This window comes from Aquarana catesbeiana, linkage group LG06 (genome assembly GCF_042186555.1).
Source record: "Aquarana catesbeiana isolate 2022-GZ linkage group LG06, ASM4218655v1, whole genome shotgun sequence".
In the NCBI taxonomy this organism is placed as follows: domain Eukaryota; kingdom Metazoa; phylum Chordata; class Amphibia; order Anura; family Ranidae; genus Aquarana; species Aquarana catesbeiana.
In genome coordinates, this window is record NC_133329.1 from 389,691,669 (window position 1) to 389,714,767 (window position 23,099).

General features: G+C 46.5%; 2 protein-coding genes across 4 annotated transcripts in view; one reads left to right on the top strand and one right to left on the bottom strand.

Annotated features, from left to right (window-relative positions):
* Positions 1 to 23,099, bottom strand: part of SPEG (striated muscle enriched protein kinase) — a 476,968-nt gene that overhangs the window by 36,964 nt on the left and 416,905 nt on the right. The window lies entirely within an intron of this gene.
* LOC141147168 (tubulin alpha-1D chain-like) lies at positions 445 to 13,555 on the top strand. The gene is made up of 4 exons (XM_073634318.1): positions 445 to 597; positions 9,296 to 9,518; positions 9,636 to 9,784; positions 12,513 to 13,555. The coding sequence occupies exons 1-4, from the start codon at positions 595 to 597 to the stop codon at positions 13,494 to 13,496; spliced, it is 1,359 nt and encodes a 452-aa protein (XP_073490419.1). The 5' UTR covers positions 445 to 594; the 3' UTR covers positions 13,497 to 13,555.

Consider the following 23,099-nt stretch of genomic DNA (forward strand, 5'->3'; position numbering starts at 1 on the left):
AGTTTTGTTTGGGGATCAAATACTTATTTTACTCACTGAACTGCAACCTAATTTATAACATTTGTATCATGTGTTTTTTCTGGATTTTTGTTTGCTATTCTGTCTCTATCATTTAAAATACACCTATGATAAAATACCTATGTTACAAATATCATATATATTTAATGAGGTTATATATAACTTATCACACATAGACCTGCAAAAATCTGTTATTATAAATGTTCCTTTCCTCCCTCTCTGCCTCTAGATCTCCCTCCTTTCCTGAACTTTCCCAGACTTTTCTCTCCGATCTCCCTCCATGTCACCAGTGTGATTAGCTCTCTGCCCCGGGGGGTCACTCTCTGTACCTGGTAACAGTTGTGTTGTGCTGAGTGCAGCCCCTCCCAGGCAGGATTGTGTTCTCTCCACAACACACAATGGTGTCACCTGCCCCAGGCTCCCTCCACCTCCCTCCACCTCCCTCCTGTTACTAAGGACGCCGCTGTCACTAACTCCTATATATATATGGAGGAGAGGAGAGAGAGGGGACAGTGACCACTCCACACCGAACACATAACCCTTTGGAACCAGGAGAGATCAACTTTATTCACCATCATGGTGAGCGACCGACTGCACTCTGCCATCCTATACACCCCCCTATGTGTGACTGCACTCTGCCATCCTATACACCCCCCTATGTGTGACCGCACTCTCCCATCCTATACATCCCTCTATGTGTGACTGCACTCTGCCATCCTATACATCCCCCTATGTGTGACTGCACTCTGTCATCCTATACATCCCCCTATGTGTGACCGCACTCTCCCATCCTATACACCCCCCTATGTGTGACCGCACTCTCCCATCCTATACATCCCCCTATGTGTGACCGCACTCTGCATCCTATACATCCCCCTATGTGTGACTGCACTCTGTCATCCTATACATCCCCCTATGTGTGACCGCACTCTCCCATCCTATACATCCCTCTATGTGTGACTGCACTCTGTCATCCTATACATCCCCCTATGTGTGACCTCACTCTATCATCCTATACATTCCTCTATGTGTGACCGCACTCTGCCATCCTATACATTTCTCTATGTGTGACTGCACTCTGCCATCCTATAAATCCCTCTATGTGTGACTGCACTCTGCTATCCTATACATTCCTCTATGTGTGACCGCACTCTGCCATCCTATACATTTCTCTATGTGTGACTGCACTCTGCCATCCTATACATCCCCCTATGTGTGACTGCACTCTCCCATCCTATACATCCCCCTATGTGTGACCGCGCTCTGTCATCCTATAAATCCCTCTATGTGTGACCGCACTCTCCCATCCTATACATTCCTCTGTGTGTGACTGCACTCTGCCATCCTATACATCCCTCTATGTGTGACCGCACTCTGCATCCTATACATCCCTCTATGTGTGACTGCACTTTGCTATTTTATCCTATACATTCCTCTATGTGTGACCGCGCTCTGTCATCCTATAAATCCCTCTATGTGTGACTGCACTCTGCTATCCTATACATTCCTCTATGTGTGACCGCACTCTGCCATCCTATACATCCCTCTATGTGTGACCGCACTCTCCCATCCTATACACCCCCCTATGTGTGACCGCACTCTCCCATCCTATACATTCCTCTGTTTGTGACTGCACTCTGCCATCCTATACATCCCTCTATGTGTGACCGCACTCTCCCATCCTATACATTCCTCTGTGTGTGACTGCACTCTGCCATCCTATACATTCCTCTATGTGTGACCGCACTCTGTCATCCTATACATCCCCCTATGTGTGACTGCACTCTGTCATCCTATACATCCCCCTATGTGTGACTGCACTCTGTCATCCTATACATCCCCCTATGTGTGACTGCACTCTCCCATCCTATACATCCCTCTATGTGTGACCGCGCTCTGTCATCCTATACACCCCCCTATGTGTGACCGCACTCTCCCATCCTATACATCCCCCTATGTGTGACCGCGCTCTGTCATCCTATAAATCCCTCTATGTGTGACTGCACTCTCCCATCCTATACATTCCTCTGTGTGTGACTGCACTCTGCCATCCTATACATCCCTCTATGTGTGACCGCACTCTGCATCCTATACATTCCTCTATGTGTGACTGCACTCTGCATCCTATACATTCCTCTATGTGTGACTGCACTTTGCTATTTTATCCTATACATTCCTCTATGTGTGACCGCACTCTGCCATCCTATACGTCCCTCTATGTGTGACTGCACTCTGCTATCCTATACATTCCTCTATGTGTGACCGCACTCTGCCATCCTATAAATCCCTCTATGTGTGACTGCACTCTGCTATCCTATACATCCCTCTATGTGTGACTGCACTCTGCCATCCTATACATCCCCCTATGTGTGACTGCACTCTGTCATCCTATACACCCCCCTATGTGTGACCGCACTCTCCCATCCTATACATCCCTCTATGTGTGACTGCACTCTGCTATCCTATACATTCCTCTATGTGTGACCGCACTCTGCATCCTATACATCCCTCTATGTGTGACCGCACTCTCCCATCCTATACATTCCTCTGTTTGTGACTGCACTCTGCCATCCTATACATCCCTCTATGTGTGACCGCACTCTGCATCCTATACATCCCTCTATGTGTGACCGCACTCTCCCATCCTATACATTCCTCTATGTGTGACCGCACTCTCCCATCCTATACATTCCTCTGTGTGTGACTGCACTCTGCCATCCTATACATCCCTCTATGTGTGACCGCACTCTGCCATCCTATACATCCCTCTATGTGTGACTGCACTTTGCTATTTTATCCTATACATTCCTCTATGTGTGACCGCGCTCTGTCATCCTATAAATCCCTCTATGTGTGACCGCACTCTGCCATCCTATACATCCCTCTATGTGTGACCGCACTCTCCCATCCTATACACCCCCCTATGTGTGACCGCACTCTCCCATCCTATACATTCCTCTGTGTGTGACTGCACTCTGCCATCCTATACATCCCTCTATGTGTGACCGCACTCTGCATCCTATACATTCCTCTATGTGTGACTGCACTCTGCATCCTATACATCCCTCTATGTGTGACTGCACTTTGCTATTTTATCCTATACATTCCTCTATGTGTGACCGCACTCTGCCATCCTATACGTCCCTCTATGTGTGACTGCACTCTGCCATCCTATACATCCCCCTATGTGTGACCGCACTCTCCCATCCTACACATCCCTCTATGTGTGACTGCACTCTGTCATCCTATACACCCCCCTATGTGTGACCGCACTCTCCCATCCTACACATCCCTCTATGTGTGACTGCACTCTGCCATTCTATACATCCCTCTATGTGTGACCGCGCTCTGTCATCCCATAAATCCCTCTATGTGTGACTGCACTCTGCTATCCTATACATTCCTCTATGTGTGACCGCACTCTGCATCCTATACATCCCTCTATGTGTGACCGCACTCTCCCATCCTATACATTCCTCTGTTTGTGACTGCACTCTGCATCCTATACATCCCTCTATGTGTGACCGCACTCTCCCATCCTATACATTCCTCTATGTGTGACCGCACTCTCCCATCCTATACATTCCTCTGTGTGTGACTGCACTCTGCCATCCTATACATCCCTCTATGTGTGACCGCACTCTGCCATCCTATACATCCCTCTATGTGTGACTGCACTTTGCTATTTTATCCTATACATTCCTCTATGTGTGACCGCGCTCTGTCATCCTATAAATCCCTCTATGTGTGACTGCACTCTGCTATCCTATACATTCCTCTATGTGTGACCGCACTCTGTCATCCTATAAATCCCTCTATGTGTGACTGCACTCTGCTATCCTATACATTCCTCTATGTGTGACCGCACTCTGCCATCCTATAAATCCCTCTATGTGTGACTGCACTCTGCTATCCTATACATTCCTCTATGTGTGACCGCACTCTGCCATCCTATACATCCCTCTATGTGTGACTGCACTCTGCCATCCTATACATCCCTCTATGTGTGACTGCACTCTGCCATCCTATACATCCCCCTATGTGTGACTGCACTCTGTCATCCTATACACCCCCCCTATGTGTGACCGCACTCTGCCATCCTATACATCCCTCTATGTGTGACTGCACTCTCCCATCCTATACATCCCCCTATGTGTGACTGCACTCTGCCATCCTATACATCCCCCTATGTGTGACTGCACTCTCCCATCCTATACATCCCCCTATGTGTGACTGCACTCTGCCATCCTATACATCCCCCTATGTGTGACTGCACTCTGCCATCCTATACATCCCCCTATGTGTGACCGCACTCTCCCATCCTATACATCCCTCTATGTGTGACTGCACTCTGTCATCCTATACATCCCCCTATGTGTGACCTCACTCTATCATCCTATACATTCCTCTATGTGTGACCGCACTCTGCCATCCTATACATCCCTCTATGTGTGACTGCACTCTGCATCCTATACATCCCCCTATGTGTGACTGCACTCTGTCATCCTATACATCCCCCTATGTGTGACTGCACTCTGTCATCCTATACATCCCCCTATGTGTGACCTCACTCTATCATCCTATACATTCCTCTATGTGTGACCGCACTCTGCCATCCTATACATCCCTCTATGTGTGACTGCACTCTGTCATCCTATACATCCCCCTATGTGTGACTGCACTCTGTCATCCTATACACCCCCCTATGTGTGACCGCACTCTCCCATCCTATACATCCCTCTATGTGTGACCGCACTCTGCCATCCTATACATCCCTCTATGTGTGACCGCGCTCTGTCATCCTATACACCCCCCTATGTGTGACCGCACTCTCCCATCCTATACATCCCCCTATGTGTGACCGCGCTCTGTCATCCTATAAATCCCTCTATGTGTGACTGCACTCTGCTATCCTATACATTCCTCTATGTGTGACCGCACTCTCCCATCCTATACATTCCTCTGTGTGTGACTGCACTCTGCCATCCTATACATCCCTCTATGTGTGACCGCACTCTGCATCCTATACATTCCTCTATGTGTGACTGCACTCTGCATCCTATACATCCCTCTATGTGTGACTGCACTCTGCCATCCTATACATCCCTCTATGTGTGACTGCACTCTGTCATCCTATACATCCCTCTATGTGTGACTGCACTCTGCCATCCTATACATCCCCCTATGTGTGACTGCACTCTGTCATCCTATACACCCCCCTATGTGTGACCGCACTCTCCCATCCTATACATCCCTCTATGTGTGACTGCACTCTGCCATTCTATACATCCCTCTATGTGTGACCGCGCTCTGTCATCCTATAAATCCCTCTATGTGTGACTGCACTCTGCTATCCTATACATTCCTCTATGTGTGACCGCACTCTGCATCCTATACATCCCTCTATGTGTGACCGCACTCTCCCATCCTATACATTCCTCTGTTTGTGACTGCACTCTGCCATCCTATACATCCCTCTATGTGTGACCGCACTCTCCCATCCTATACATTCCTCTATGTGTGACCGCACTCTGCATCCTATACATCCCTCTATGTGTGACCACACTCTCCTATCCTATACATTCCTCTATGTGTGACCGCACTCTGCATCCTATACATCCCTCTATGTATGACCGCACTCTCCCATCCTATACATTCCTCTATGTGTGACCGCACTCTGCCATCCTATACATCCCTCTATGTGTGACTGCACTCTGCCATCCTATACATCCCCCTATGTGTGACTGCACTCTGTCATCCTATACACCCCCCTATGTGTGACTGCACTCTGTCATCCTATACACCCCCCTATGTGTGACTGCACTCTGTCATCCTATACACCCCCCTATGTGTGACCGCACTCTCCCATCCTATACATCCCTCTATGTGTGACTGCACTCTGCCATCCTATACATCCCCCTATGTGTGACTGCACTCTGTCATCCTATACACCCCCCTATGTGTGACCGCACTCTCCCATCCTATACACCCCCCTATGTGTGACTGCACTCTGTCATCCTATACATCCCTCTATGTGTGACTGCACTCTGCCATCCTATACATCCCCCTATGTGTGACCGCACTCTCCCATCCTATACATCCCTCTATGTGTGACCGCACTCTGTCATCCTATACATCCCTCTATGTGTGACTGCACTCTGTCATCCTATACATCCCCCTATGTGTGACTGCACTCTGTCATCCTATACACCCCCCTATGTGTGACCACACTCTCCCATCCTATACATCCCTCTATGTGTGACCACACTCTGTCATCCTATACATTCCTCTATGTGTGACCGCACTCTGCCATCCTATACATTCCTCTATGTGTGACTGCACTCTGCTATCCTATACATCCCTCTATGTGTGACTGCACTCTGCCATCCTATACATCCCCCTATGTTTGACTGCACTCTGCCATCCTATACATTCCTCTATGTGTGACTGCACTCTGCTATCCTATACATCCCCCTATGTTTGACTGCACTCTGCCATCCTATATATCCCCCTATATGTGACCGCACTCTGCATCCTATACTTCCCCCTTTGTGTGACTGCACTCGGCATCCTATACATTCCCCTATATGTGACAGCACTCTGCATCCTATATACTAAATTCCCCTATGTGTGACCGCATTCTGCAATTTGTCTTTGTATCTGCAGTATTATCTCCTTTAGATATAGTTGGGTGAGCCTAAATAACACATTCAGTACCCACAAAGAACTCAGTATGCGAATAGCTTTGCAGTCCAGCAGTCTACACTCTCCAGTGCCCTTGGCGAGAATCTGTATTGGCGCCCCCCCGGCACCCCCCTCATTCAGTAAAGACCCCTCTATAGTACAGACCTCCCCCTATAGTACAGGCCCCCCCCTACAGTGCAGACCCCCCCCTACAGTGCAGACCCCCCCTACATTGCAGACCCCCCTACAGTGCAGACCCCTCCCTACAATACAGACCCTCCTACAGTTCAGACCCCCCTACAATACAGACCCCCCTACAGCTCAGACCCCCCCCTACAGTACAGAACCCCCCTACAGTACAGACCCCCCCTACAGTACAGACCCCTCTACAGTACAGACCCTCCCTACAGTACAGACCCCCCCTACAGTGCAGACCCCCCCCCTACAGTACAGACCCCCCCTACAATACAGACCCCCCTACAGTTCAACCCCCCCTACAGTGCAGACCCCCCCTACAGTGCAGACCCCCCCCTACAGCGCAGACCCTCCTCCTACAGTACAGACCTCCCCTCCTACAATACGGACCCCCCCCTACAGTGCAGACCCCCCCTTCAGACCCATAATGTATCTCGGCTCAGATGATCAGCGCAGGACATGCACAGTCAGCACGTGTAGACATAATGGAGGAGGGGGAGGCAGCTTCACTCTGCTTGGCTGTGTGAGACAGACGAGACTTATCAGAGCCACGGCGCGGCCATGAGAGAAGGGGGTTGGTTGCGGCCAGGTCCCGGGTGTGCCAACGGGTGTCACTCGGGTGCGGCTCGCAACCCACCTTGCAAAGCCAGGCTCTCCATGTGTGTGTTAGCTGCTGGTGCCTGTCACCACGCCCGCGCTCCGTGCCACTGCTCAAATCCGCCCGCTGTCTCCGCTTCAGTCGCGGAGGGGGGGCGCCCTAGTGTGTGGCAACTGGGGCGGCCCGCCCCCCACTTAGCACGCCACTGGGCCAGCCCACTAGCCCAGCAGCCAGCAGCAGTGCTCTGCGCCGCCAGCCCACCGCTGCTGTGCCTGTGCTGAAGTGAAGAAAACTGCCAATTGGCGCCCCCCCTCGACCTGCGCCCTTGGCAGGCGCCAGTCTCGCCAACCGCTTGGTACGCCCCTGCTGTACTGTGGCTGTATTGTGTCTGTACTGTGTCTGTACTGTGTCCGTACTCTGTATTATGTTTGTACTATGTCTGTACTGTGTCCGTACTCTGTATTGTGTTTGTACTATGTCTGTATTGTGTCTGTACTGTGTCTGTACTGTGTCCGTACTGTGTCCATACTCTGTATTGTGTTTGTACTATGTCTGTACTGTGTCTGTACTGTGTCTGTACTGTGTCCGTACTCTGTATTGTGTCTGTACTGTGTCCGTACTGTGTCTGTACTGTGTCTGTACTGTGTCCGTACTCTGTATTGTGTTTGTACTATGTCTGTACTGTGTCCGTACTCTGTACTGTGTCCGTACCGTGTCTGTACTGTGTCCGTACTGTGTCTGTACTGTGTCTGTACTGTGTCCGTACTCTGTATTGTGTTTGTACTATGTCTGTACTGTGTCTGTACTGTGTCCGTACATTGTATTGTGTTTGTACTATGTATGAACTGTGTCTGTACTGTGTCTGTACTGTGTCTGTACTGTGTCCGTACTGTGTCTGTATTTTGTCTGTACTGTGTCTGTACTGTGTCCGTACTCTGTATTGTGTTTGTACTATGTCTGTACTGTGTCTGTACTGTGTCCGTACATTGTATTGTGTTTGTACTATGTATGAACTGTGTCTGTACTGTGTCTGTACTGTGTCTGTACTGTGTCCGTACTGTGTCTGTATTTTGTCTGTACTGTGTCTGTATTTTGTCTGTACTGTGTCTGTACTGTGTCCGTATTGCGCGTGACAACAATGTCAGGATTCAATTACATTTTGTAAATCAATACTTTTTTTTGTTGAAAATCTCTTTTATTGAGAGACGCAATTAGCCCACGCAGGGGTTACAAAAGAGACAAAAATAATAACTTAAAATAAGACATTGTACAGTAACCATGGTTAGTAACAAAAATAGGCTTGAATAAAATAAATAAATGAAAATAAAGTGAACGGTGCGTGACTCGAGCACAAAAATAAAGGATAATACACCGGAGCATGGATACCCATTTGAAAATTCACCCATCATTATTTTATGAATTCACCGGAGTGGCTGTTGAGGGATTGTAATTCAATACTTTGAATGGAGTTAGAAACTCTTGACACTCCTCTGTACTTGGAGAATTTAGATTATAAAAAACACACCATAAGCAAATGTAATTCATTGTAACATTTATGTGTACGCCGAGTCTCAGAAAATGTTACCTGATCTAATTAGGGAACTGCTCCTTTTGGTTCACTTTAACATTTGTGTTACTTTATTATGTTATATATATATATTCCACAATCTTGCAACTCCTATTTACTAGTACAGTTTGGACTAAATATGTTTGACCAGCATCCATTTATTTTGTATCCTATACAATTTCAGTTGCACGTCTCTGCTATCTAACAAGACCTTTACTGTTTACCCCACACAGAGGGAATGCATCTCAGTCCACGTTGGCCAAGCTGGCGTCCAGATGGGCAATGCCTGCTGGGAGCTGTACTGCCTGGAACATGGAATACAGCCGGACGGACAGATGCCCAGTGACAAAACCATCGGAGGAGGAGACGATTCCTTCAACACCTTCTTCAGTGAGACCGGGGCTGGAAAACACGTCCCCCGCGCTGTCTTTGTGGACCTGGAGCCCACTGTGATTGGTGAGTAGATTGGCTTTGTGGTCTAGGACTGGGTGCAGGAGAGTAGGCTAAAATGTAGTAAGTGTCACCAAAGTGTCTCCAGTTTAGATATTAACCATTATTGTTATATCTCTACAGATGAGGTGAGGACAGGAACCTACCGACAACTTTTCCACCCTGAGCAACTCATCACCGGCAAGGAAGATGCCGCCAACAACTATGCCCGAGGTCACTACACCATCGGCAAAGAGATCATCGACTTGGTGCTGGACAGGATCCGCAAATTGGTGAGTAGAATGAGGCAAAACAACCTTCCAGTGCCAAACACCGTGTATATTTTATGTTTGAAATAGATCCCCCCAAGTTAAAATCACTTGATATCTTCCTTTTTTCCTTGGGGATTCTGGAGGCAAGATCTTCCTGAAATTCCTCTCATCACCAGCTCTACTGAGGTCATAGGTGTGCGCAGCCTATTGCATTAGAATGTGCACCCCAAAGCTCAAACACACATGCGTGTGTATGTACAGTATTTCACAAAAGTGAGTACATCCCTCACATTTCTGTAAATATTTTATTCTATCTTTTCATGTGACAACACTGAAGAAATGACACTTTGCTACAATGTAAAGTAGTGAGTGTACAGCTTGTATAACAGTGTAAATTTGCTGTCCCCTCAAAATAACTCAACACACAGCCATTAATGTCTAAACCGCTGGCAACAAAAGTGAGTACACCCCTAAGTGAAAATGTCTGAATTGGGCCCAAAGTTTCAATATTTTCTGTGGCCACCATTATTTTCCAGCACTGCCTTAACTTTCTTGGGCATGGAGTTCACCAGAGCTTCACAGGTTGTCACTGGCAAATTTAGCACATCTGCTCCCCATTCACACCTGAGACCTTGTAACACTAACGAGTCACATGACACCGGAGAGGGAAAATGGCTAATTGGGTCCTTAGGGGTTTATTCACGTTTGTTGCGAGCGGTTTAGACATTAATGACTGTGTGTTGAGTTATTTTGAGGGGACAGCAAATTTACATTGTTATACAAGGTGTATATTACACTACTTTACATATATATATATATATATATATATATATATATATATATATATATATACACACACACACACACACACACACAATCACTCTTATAAATAAATGTAAACAAACATTTTAAAATGTATTAAAACATGGACAGTGTCAGTAGTTTTTTTTTATTATTATTTTATTTTTTTAATTATGTTTTACAATATTATAAACACAGTTTACTATGCTTTAGTTATGAATGAACACAGGAGCGATCGGTAACGATCACTCACTGTGTTCATTCAAAAAAAGGAAGGGGCTGGTAAATTATATATTTACTAGCCCATTTCCTCGCTCTTCATCCTGAAACATCCCCCGCAGTAGCCGACGGGAGAGCAGAGGAAGGAAGCCGGCAGCACTGCAGGGGAGGGGCATGGGGGACTGGGCAGCAGGGGGAATCTGCGCCATATGAGGTGATTAGGGCATTTTTATTTGATTTTCTATGTCATTTTCTAGTGTAACTGCTGGTGCGATGCAATTTGATGAGATGCAGCCCGGCAGGCCAGGAAAGAGGGGGGACTAGCGAACCATACCTCGCATGGGGGGCACCTACCCTTTAACATCACATGATGGCCATCAGAGACTCTGCTCAATTAACGTCATAGTGGACTGGGTCACCTGGTGACATCACCGGGTGACCACGCCCCTTTGTTTACTTAGTGTCAGGAAAAGCGACAATGTCATTCGGCAAGTTTTTTTGTATCGAGCCGGCGGCGGGCTGCTGTTCATCGTGATTGACGATGGATTTGCATCTTGGGCATTTTTTCTTTTTAATAAAGACTTATGAAAAACTGTCCTGTGTTTTTATTTACTTTTGGTGAATGAGTAAGGGTTCTATGTACTGTTAAAAGGGGCATCCAGATTCCAAAAAGTCACCCCCTGCACCCCCACAACCACCGCGCCAGGGCTGTGGGGAAGAGGCCCTTGCCCTCATCAACATGCAGACAAGGTGCTTTGCCAAGAAGGGGTTCCTCCCATGGAAAAGTGTACCCCCATGGTGAGGGAATGTGGCTTGGTATTTCCCCGGGCTGCATGCACAGATAAGGGTTTGGTATAGATTTTGGGGGGACCCCAACGCCTTTTTTTTTTGGACTTGGGGTTCCCCCTCAAACCTATTAGGCTCTTTGAGCCTGGTATGATTTTTTTGAAGAAGGGACCAGCAAGCTGTTTTTTAAATTTATTTTTTGTCAGCTCTTTTGTGTACATTCTACGGTCAACTGGGAATCCCCAGCTGCCAGCAAGGATGACTCATCGTTGTTAGGACACCGCTGCATGCCGGCTCCTTAACAACGGATGACTCATTCCTGCTGCTGACAGCAGGAATGAGTTAGAGTGCTGGCTCCTTACAACCAGGACAAATCGCATAAAAAAGCATCAAAAAACGCATGTAGATGCAATTTTGATGCATTTCCGTTGAGGTCCATGGACCACAAAATTGCACTGCATTGCACCAAAGTAGCACAGTACCCTTCCTCAAAGCCGCATCGTAGCTGTGTTGCTTTGATGTGACACCACTGGAAGCAATGGTATTCAGTACGACCCAAGTGGAATCTGAAATCGCATCATTGTAAACCAGGCCTTAGACTCTGATCAGTTTTAAAAGCTTTACCAAGAACAACATAATAAATGAGCTAGAACATTCTTTTGAGTTGAGTTTAAAATAATGGTCGGATTATGTATGGCTACCTTTACTCTATATTTGATATGGTTTCTAATTATTAACTGTAGAATTCAGCAGAGAAAGTAAGACAAACTTAATTGGCTCCCAGAATAGTTTCATTGGAGAGACAGTGAAGGAAAACTCTTGGGATGATCCCATAGTTGGAATCTCTAAAAGACATTAGACGCCATGGCCATTAGTATAAGAGCATAATGTTATTGAACCTGCATAGTAGTTATCTAACATCTCCGTGTGTCTTCTTTCTCAGGCTGACCAGTGCACCGGTCTCCAGGGATTCCTCATCTTCCACAGTTTCGGTGGTGGTACTGGCTCTGGTTTCACCTCCCTCTTGATGGAACGTCTGTCTGTTGACTATGGCAAAAAGTCCAAGCTCGAATTCTCCATCTACCCAGCTCCTCAGATCTCCACAGCTGTGGTTGAGCCCTACAATTCCATCCTCACAACCCACACTACCCTGGAGCACTCAGACTGTGCTTTCATGGTGGACAATGAAGCCATTTATGACATCTGTCGCAGAAACCTCGACATTGAACGCCCAACCTATACCAACCTAAACCGTCTGATTGGCCAGATTGTGTCCTCAATCACCGCCTCCCTCAGATTTGATGGAGCTCTGAATGTGGACTTGACAGAGTTCCAGACCAACCTGGTACCCTACCCCCGTATCCACTTCCCCCTGGCCACCTATGCACCTGTAATCTCTGCAGAGAAAGCTTACCATGAGCAGCTCTCTGTGTCTGAGATCACCAACGCTTGTTTTGAGCCAGCCAACCAGATGGTGAAATGTGACCCCAGACACGGTAAATACATGGCTTGTTGCCTCCTGTACCGTGGTGATGTGGTGCCCAAAGATGTCAATGCTGCTATCGCCACCATTAAGACCAAGCGCACCATCCAGTTTGTGGACTGGTGCCCAACTGGCTTCAAGGTTGGAATCAACTACCAGCCACCAACTGTAGTTCCTGGTGGAGATCTGGCTAAGGTGCAGCGTGCCGTGTGCATGTTGAGCAACACCACAGCCATTGCTGAGGCCTGGGCTCGCCTGGACCACAAGTTTGATCTGATGTATGCCAAGCGTGCCTTTGTGCACTGGTACGTGGGTGAGGGTATGGAGGAAGGAGAGTTCTCTGAGGCTCGGGAGGACATGGCCGCCCTGGAGAAGGATTATGAAGAGGTTGCCACTGACAGCGTCGAAGGAGAGGGTGAAGGAGAGGAGGGGGAAGAGTATTAAAAAAACTGTAACCTCTGATACTGGAATATACATTTTGCATTAAATAAATATTTTATTTAGTTGTCTGTTATCACTCTGAAATATGTGTATTTTCTGAAATATATTATTTTCTGAAATATGTGTATGTGTAGAACTTCACATGTTTTGTCCTTGTGTATTTCATAGATAGATTTGTAGGTGCTCCACCTGAATGTATATATCTGACAGTACAATCATCGTGCTTGCTGAACAACTGCTAAGGTAAAATCAATTACATAATAAGACATAAAACACATAAAATAACACATAAAATGTATTGTATTCAGAAAATCATTTTGAACCTTAGTTGACCTATAATGCGCAAATAGATGAAGAGCTGCCCCCGAAGGAGCCGCTGGATTTTGTGATTCTTTCCTCCCACACAGCCCCCACAGCCAGGCAAAGGGGATTTTCTACACTCTCTAATGGCTCAATAATCAGTCTAGGGGATTTGGTTAGTGTTACTAAACCCAGGAAATGTATATAGAAAATATGTGCAGCACTCAGATATAAAAGAACAATGAAGTAAATGTGAATAACTGCAAAAAATATATCTATATCTACACATGTGTGAGAAATGACATGGAAAATCAATATGTGAAATATAAATAACCACAAACAGTCCTGATATAAAATAGTGACATGAGTATCACAAGACTTCAAATATTCAGTGTGTCCATATATTATCATCAGTGAAAAAAAGTCCATAAGCAGATAATGGCAAGAAGGGGACTTCTAAACCAAAAAAGACTTCTCTATGTGACATCAATATTTAGGTGAAGGAAACGACAGTAAAACCACCAGCGGTTGTGAAAAGGCTTACTGGAGTAAGAGGATTCAAATGGGCTTATGCACAATGAGTCAGTAGAGCTTGTGGTGTGAAACGCCAATGTATGGAACGTCTACGCCTGTAGTCAGGATCAGAGTGGAACATGATCCATCCATCCAGGGATCAACACAAGACAGCAATCTTTGGGAATGGCCAGCGTGATGTGCTGGGTCCTCTCATGCAGTCACACAATATAGCCAAAAAAGGAGAAAAAAACTCCACAGAGTATAAACCAGTATAAAAATTTTGATACGTTTATGAAGCCCCCATGTATAAAAAGTTATACAACTAATAAGTACAACTGAGTACAATTCAATACAATTGTTGCAACTGCTTAATTGATACAATCTATATATTGCAATTACAGTAAATGAAAAGTATAAAATACGAAATAAAACTTTTCAAAAATGTTTTAAAAAGTGTGTTTTAACCTTTAATGCCACTCCCCCTTAGGTTTATACACTGAATGGGAGATTAATGCATTTATTAATAAGTCATGAAAATTAATTATGCATAGCACACTTTTTAAAAAATGTTTTGAAAAGTTTTATTTCGTATTTTATACTTTTCATTTAATTGCAATATATAGATTGTATCAATTAAGCAGTTGCAACAATTTTATTTAATTGTACTCAATTGTACTTATTAGTTGTATAACTTTTTATATATGGGGGCTTCTTGATAGTGACCAGTCCTGTGATTGCTTTATTAACAAATTTTTTTCTTTATCCGGTGTTTTTCATTTTTAAAATGTTTACAACTCCAAATGGGACCAGCTGCTTCCTTTTTATAAAAAATGCATGGTGGTGTCATTGCCTTTAACTTCCTGTTGATGATACGGCACGCTTATCAGCTGCTCTGGTTATTTCAGAGGGAGGCTTGAACCGCAGATGGTCTGGTGGGAATGAACTAGGTGAGGTTAGCGTTGACGTCCATACAGGGCGTTCCGCGTGTCAGCTGATTTGCACATCCTATCCGACGATTAGAGCGAGGCTTGACCAGCATTGACCCACCCCCATAGTTTCAATGGGACCTTCAGCCTAACTCAGACTGAGGCTTGGAACGCACGCCCCAGCGCCATTTTGCTAAACAGGAAGTGCCATGTTATCACGTTAGAAGCACAGATTGCAATTACAGGTGGGCATTTACATGATTGGGGGACTTATATCTTATTTAAACGCAGTGGGTACAGCAGGCTCATACCCCAGATGATGACTCCTTAGACGAAACGTGTCGGAATGAGCCCTGCGGATGCCATTGCGTTGGTCATATTGTACATTACAAGTGCTTTATACACCTACTAAATGTGAGTGTTCCCTATTTTAACAAACGTAACAAATATTTTATACTGGTTTACACTATGTGGAGTTTTTTCTCCTTTTTGGCTATATTGTGTGACTGCATGAGAGGACCCACCATATCACGCTGACCATTCCCAAAGATTGCTGTCTTGTGTTGATCCCTGGATGGATGGACCATCTTCCACTCTGATCCTGACTACAGGCGTATAGGTTCCATACATTGGTATTTCACACCACAAGCTCTACTGACTCATTGTGCATAAGCCCATTTGAATCCTATTACTCTGGTAAGCCTTTTCACAACCGCTGGTGGTTTTACTGTCGTTTCCTTCACCTAAATATTGATGTCACATAGAGAAGTCTTTTTTGGTTTAGAAGTCACCTTCTTCCCATTATCTGCTTATGGACTTTTTTTCACTGATGATAATATATGGACTCACTGAATATTTAAAGTCTTGCGATACTCATGTCACTATTTTATATCAGGACTGTTTGTGGTTATTTATATTTCACATATTGATTTTTCATTTCTCACACATGTGTAGATATACATATATTTTTTGTGGATATTCACATTTACTTCATTTTTCTTTTATATCTGAGTGCTGCACATATTTTCTATATACATTTTTTGGTTTACACTAGTTTAGTGCTGATCAGCTCTTCTCTACCCGCACCTCGTCAGCGCGAATAGAGGCAAAGCCGATAAACAGCACTTCCTGGTTAAGATGTGATCAGCTGTGATTGGACACGACTGATCATATGGTAAAGAGCCTACGTCATAGGCTCTGTACTACCAAGATCGGAAATGCCGATCGTCGCGCCGCGCGCCCTCATGGGCGCATGCGAGTGGCTTATCTTGCTACATGTCATATGACGCCCAGTCAGGATAGCTGATCCCCCGCTGTCTTTCTGCTATAGGCTGGGTGGGATGTGGTTAAAAAAGGGGTGACGAATCATAGTGTTCCAAAACACTACTTACGCCATCATAACAGGGACCCCACAAGGACACAATTTTTGGTGACTGACAAATATGTGTCCTATGGAGGGGTAGTTCCATCAAGAGAGGTGTTTCCAGGTTAGAAATGTTTTGGATTCATCAATTGAAGTCCTATTTTCCACATGGTATGAATGTGGCATGGGACATCAATTATTTTCTTAATACAGCTTAATGATGCCCTTTGGTTATCTTTGGTCGTTGTTTTAGAGCAGGGGTCTCCAAACTGCGGCCCTGGGGCCAGATGCCGCGGCCCTTCGCTTGCCTTTATCTGGCCCTTGAAGCCGGGGTGGATCCAGGGGGGGCAACAGGGCAATTGCCCTCCCGGACAAATTAGTTGCGGGCGAGTGAGCGGCTCGGTGGGCAGGCGGCTCGGTGGGTGGGTCAGCCGGCAGGTGAGCGGGCGGCTGGCCAATCAGCGGGCCAGTGGGCAGGGGAGCAGAGAGATGACATCATCTCTCACCGCCCGACACCCGCCCTGCCTCCCTACAGTTCCGCCCTTACTGTGCAGGCAGCCATGGGCAGCAGAAAGATTACATCACTCTGCTGCCTGACTTCACTCTGGGACACAGGAAGTGACAATCCCCACCTTAGCAGGAAAGTGACAGTTGTAGCAGGCAAGTGACAATCAGCAACGTGTGGCAAGTGACAGTCGGCAATGTGTGGCAGGTGACGTGGTAAGTGACAATCCGCATCTGGTGGCAGGTGACAGTGGCAAGTGACACACTCAGGACTCCTACTGATTCTGCAATGTGGTGAGTTGAACTATTTCATTTTATATAACAATGTAATATAAGAAGTAATGCGCTTCAATCATCCTGACACCATAACAACCATGGTGCCAGGATGATTGAAGCGCCAACACCAGCCATTTTCCCCAATAAATTCCCCTAAAGAAAAAACAATTTTCTGGCAGTGCCCCTCCCAAGACTAGACTCTGGATCCGCCCCTGCTTGAAGCACTATTCCATCCACTGACACCAACAATGGGGCATCATTCTTGTTGCTGACACCAAAAATGGGGCACTATTCCTCCAACTGACCCCAACAAAAGCGCACAATTCTTTCCATTGACACCAACGTTGGGGTACTAGTCCTCCCACTGACACCAAAGATAATGTATTGTTTACTCTTGCTGGACACCTGGACATTTTCTACTCCTAATGACCATGGTTCAGCCCCCCTAAAGTCTGAAGGACAATAAACTGGCCCTTTGTTTAGAAAGTTTTGAGACCCCTGTTTTAGAGTATTTACATTTTGGTGTTGTACAGTTTTTATTTATTAACAGGGCTTTTTTTTCTCAAAGAATAGGTGCATGAACTCTTCCTTTTTGAGTCACTCCTTTCCTCAGCTCTTACCCACCCCTTGGTTCTACCCCCTGCCCAATCTGCTGCACCTGTCTGCTGATCCAGCCTGTTCCAGGTTCCAGTCTGCTGTTCCAGTTCCCAGTCTGCTGTACCTGTCTGCTAATCCAGCTTGTTCCAGGTCCAGTCTACTGCTCCAGTTCCAGTCTGCTGTCCTCCTGTGTAGAGCCTCCTAAATTCCGGACTTACCTCTTGCTGTTGATCCTGCCAGGCGCTCGTGCCACTCTTCACTCCTGCGCCTCCTATTTACTCTACCAGGGGCCTCGAGTTGGAGGCGCAAGAGAGGCGTTCCGCTGCAGTTCAGGCTCGACAACTAGGTACGTGACACAGTGGTGTAGCATGGGTTGTCAGCACCCGGGGCAAGGCAAGTAGTTTGCGCCCTCTAACCTGCGGACTTTTAGCACTCCCCGAGTCCCTTCAAATACAATAGTACTGACGTACCTGATTCCTATACTGACCACTACACTAACCTACTTGATTTCAACACTGACCAACCTGATTTCTTTACTGACCATCACACACTACACTGACCACTACCACTACACTAACCACTACACTGACCACTACACTATACTGTCCACTGCACTGACCACTATACTACACTGACCACTACACTATACTGACCACTACACTATACTGTCCACTACACTGACCACTACAGTATACTGACCACTACACTATAAAACTGACAAATACACTATAATACTGACCACTACACTATACTGACCACTATACTGCCCACTACACTATACTGACCACGACACTGACCACTACACTATACTGACCACGACACTGACCACTACACTTATTTTACTTATTATTTATTTCAGGTACTTATATAGTGCCGTCAATTTATGCAGCGCTTTACATATACATTGTACATTCACATCATTCCCTGCCCTCAAGGAGCTTACAATCTAAGGTCCCTAACTCACATTCATACATACTAGGGACAATTTAGACAGGATCTGATTAACCTACCAGCATGTCTTTGTAGTGTGGGAGGAAACCGGAGTACCCCGAGGAAACCCACGCAGGCACAGGGAGAACATGCAAACTCCAGGCAGGTAGTGCCGTAGTTGGGATACGAACCAGTGACCCTTCTTACTGCTAGGCGAGAGTGCTACCCACTACACCACTGTGCCGTACACTTCTACTATACTGTCCACTACACTGTCCACTATACTACACTGACCACCATACTACACTACACTGTCCACTATACTACACTGACCACTATACTGACCACTACACTATACTGACCACCAAACTACACTGTCCACTATACTGACCACTGCACTATACTGACCACCAAACTACACTATACTACACAGCCCCCCCACCCCCCCCCGGGGTGAGTAACATGACTCTCACGAGGGAGTCTCACTCACCTTCTTGTCCTGGCCTGCATTGGTCCGGAGGAGGAGGAGAAGACAGCTGACATTTTTGCTCCTCTCCCCCATGCTCTGGCTGCTGCCATGTTCAGTGTCCAGTGCACTGTTATTGGGCGTATGGGGGTCATGTGCGGAGGCAGGACTTCAGGAGCGATCGTGGACAGGCCAGTTCTACGCCTCACATGACCCCCATACGCCCAATCACTGGGCGCCGGACACGTAACATGGCAGCCGGAGCGCGGGGGACACAGGAACTTGAAATTAGGAGGAGGCAGCCAGTAGTGACACATACTGGCGCCCCCCTAAATGTCGCGCCCGGTGCCACGGCACCCCCTGCACCCCCCGCGCTACGTCACTGACGTGACAGACTCCCTAGCAACAGATCTCCCCACAGCCAGCATCAATAGACCCTCCAGCAGCCAGCAATAATAGACCCCTCCCTCAACAGTAGATCCCTCCCAGCAACAACTGCCCCCCCCCCCCCCCCCGCAGTCACCAACTTAAATCTGACGCTCTCCTGTTTTGATGACATTTGGTTGCCTATCATAAACTGCTTAAATGTGAGTACCATTCTGTCATCTGCGTTCAATAAAGAGTGTTTTATGGTTTTACGCTATGGAATCTCCTCTTTCTTCTCTTATGCCTAAAACGTCACCGTGACACAGAAACAGCCTGTGGATTGCCGCACAGTGGCATACACTGTGACTGCGCATTACCCCCGCAGGGGTTAAAGAAGCTGGTGAGTGTCCACATGATCACAAGACACGAGCACCTGGTCACCAAGATTAATACAAATATCTGCCTTGTTTTACAAAGATGTCAAGTTTTTCACTTAAGTTGCACTGAGCACTAGTCACGATTTAACCTATGTAATTATTCAGCAATGTTATGTTTGTCAAAGACTTTTACATCAATCACTATATGGGGTTCTTATGCGGATGGAATAGTTTTGGCTAAAGTCATTTTTTGATTTCATCCCCTGTTCCCCTTCCCCCTCCCCCAATTCAAAGGGGGCCAACCTAGCCGTTAAATTTGCTATATGCGATTTTGTTCATATTTTTTTTATAATTTACATGCGACTTTACATGTGGGATTTGGCTACACACGACTTACAAAGTATTTTTTAAACTAGGACAACGTTACACCTACACACTCCAAAGGGGGTCACTTTGCTGTTTTATGTTTGATTTTATTTTCGTTGAATTTTTTATTTGCAATTTTGGTCTATACTTTATATGCGACTTTACATATGGGATTTGGCTACACACGATTTACAAAGTATTTCTATGAATTAGGACAGCGCCACACCCACACACTAACCCTTCACCCCCCCGCAACATAACACCCACCCCTGGCAACAATAGATCCTCCACCAGTAATAATAGACTTCCCCAGCAACAATAGACCCCCCCCTGCAAAAATAGATCCCCTTCAGCTACAATTGATCCCCCAGCAGCCAGCAACAGTAGACACTTCAGCACACCCCAGCACCCCTTGCCAATACATACATTCAGTGCTGGAGGTGTCAGAGGTGCCGGGACTGCGTTCCCCCGCGTTCCCACTGAAAAAAAAGCCCGGTTTATTAATATATATTCTTATTTTTCTTTGCTGTATTTATTCTTTTCTCCCACCCAATGGACACTCATACTTTTCTCATACTTTTTACGTTTCTTCCCCCCTCTAGTTGTCTAAGTCGGCTGGGGGCCTTGAGGGGGGCCATATTTTATATATAATTTTGAACATTTAATTGTGAGCACACATTACCCTGTTAATATAATTATTACGTCCCAATTCATTCTTGGAGATGTTCCTTTTTATTAATGTTTGTTTTATGACTCCCAGAGCCGGCTTCCATAGCGAGGATTGGCTCCATCTTCACATTTCTTTATTTGGATTGTATAGCCAGTCCCGCCTATTTAGCCACCTTTCTGGTGTGACATTCTGTGTCCTATGGAGGGGTAGTTCCATCAAGAGAGGTGTTTCCAGGTTAGAAATGTTTTGGATTCATCAATTGAAGTCCTATTTTCCACATGGTATGAATGTGGCATGGGACATCAATTATTTTCTTAATACAGCTTAATGATGCCCTTTGGTTATCTTTGGTCGTTGTTTTAGAGCAGGGGTCTCCAAACTGCGGCCCTGGGGCCAGATGCCGCGGCCCTTCGCTTGCCTTTATCTGGCCCTTGAAGCCGGGGTGGATCCAGGGGGGGCAACAGGGCAATTGCCCTCCCGGACAAATTAGTTGCGGGCGAGTGAGCGGCTCGGTGGGCAGGCGGCTCGGTGGGTGGGTCAGCCGGCTGGTGAGCGGGCGGCTGGCCAATCAGCGGGCCAGTGGGCGGGGGAGCAGAGAGATGACATCATCTCTCACCGCCCGACACCCGCCCTGCCTCCCTACAGTTCCGCCCTTACTGTGCAGGCAGCCATGGGCAGCAGAAAGATTACATCACTCTGCTGCCTGACTTCACTCTGGGACACAGCAAGTGACAATCCCCACCTTAGCAGGAAAGTGACAGTTGTAGCAGGCAAGTGACAATCAGCAACGTGTGGCAAGTGACAGTCGGCAATGTGTGGCAGGTGACGTGGTAAGTGACAATCCGCATCTGGTGGCAGGTGACAGTGGCAAGTGACACACTCAGGACTCCTACTGATTCTGCAATGTGGTGAGTTGAACTATTTCATTTTATATAACAATGTAATATAAGAAGTAATGCGCTTCAATCATCCTGACACCATAACAACCATGGTGCCAGGATGATTGAAGCGCCAACACCAGCCATTTTCCCAAATAAATTCCCCTAAAGAAAAAATTATTTTCTGGCAGTGCCCCTCCCAAGACTAGACTCTGGATCCGCCCCTGCTTGAAGCACTATTCCATCCACTGACACCAACAATGGGGCATCATTCTTGTTGCTGACAACAAAAATGGGGCACTATTCCTCCAACTGACCCCAACAAAAGCGCACAATTCTTTCCATTGACACCAACATTGGGGTACTAGTCCTCCCACTGACACCAAAGATAATGTATTGTTTACTCTTGCTGGACACCTGGACATTTTCTACTCCTAATGGCCATGGTTCAGCCCCCCTAAAGTCTGAAGGACAATAAACTGGCCCTTTGTTTAGAAAGTTTTGAGACCCCTGTTTTAGAGTATTTACATTTTGGTGTTGTACAGTTTTTATTTATTAACAGGGCTTTTTTTTTTCTCAAAGAATAGGTGCATGAACTCTTCCTTTTTGAGTCACTCCTTTCCTCAGCTCTTACCCACCCCTTGGTTCTACCCCCTGCCCAATCTGCTGCACCTGTCTGCTGATCCAGCCTGTTCCAGGTTCCAGTCTGCTGTCCAGTTCCCAGTCTGCTGTACCTGTCTGCTAATCCAGCTTGTTCCAGGTCCAGTCTACTGCTCCAGTTCCAGTCTGCTGTCCTCCTGTGTAGAGCCTCCTAAATTCCGGACTTACCTCTTGCTGTTGATCCTGCCAGGCGCTCGTGCCACTCTTCACTCCTGCGCCTCCTATTTACTCTACCAGGGGCCTCGAGTTGGAGGCGCAAGAGAGGCGTTCCGTTGCAGTTCGGGCTCGACAACTAGGTACGTGACACAGTGGTGTAGCATGGGTTGTCAGCACGCGGGGCAAGGCAAGTAGTTTGCGCCCTCTAACCTGCAGACTTTTAGCACTCCCCGAGTCCCTTCAAATACAATAGTA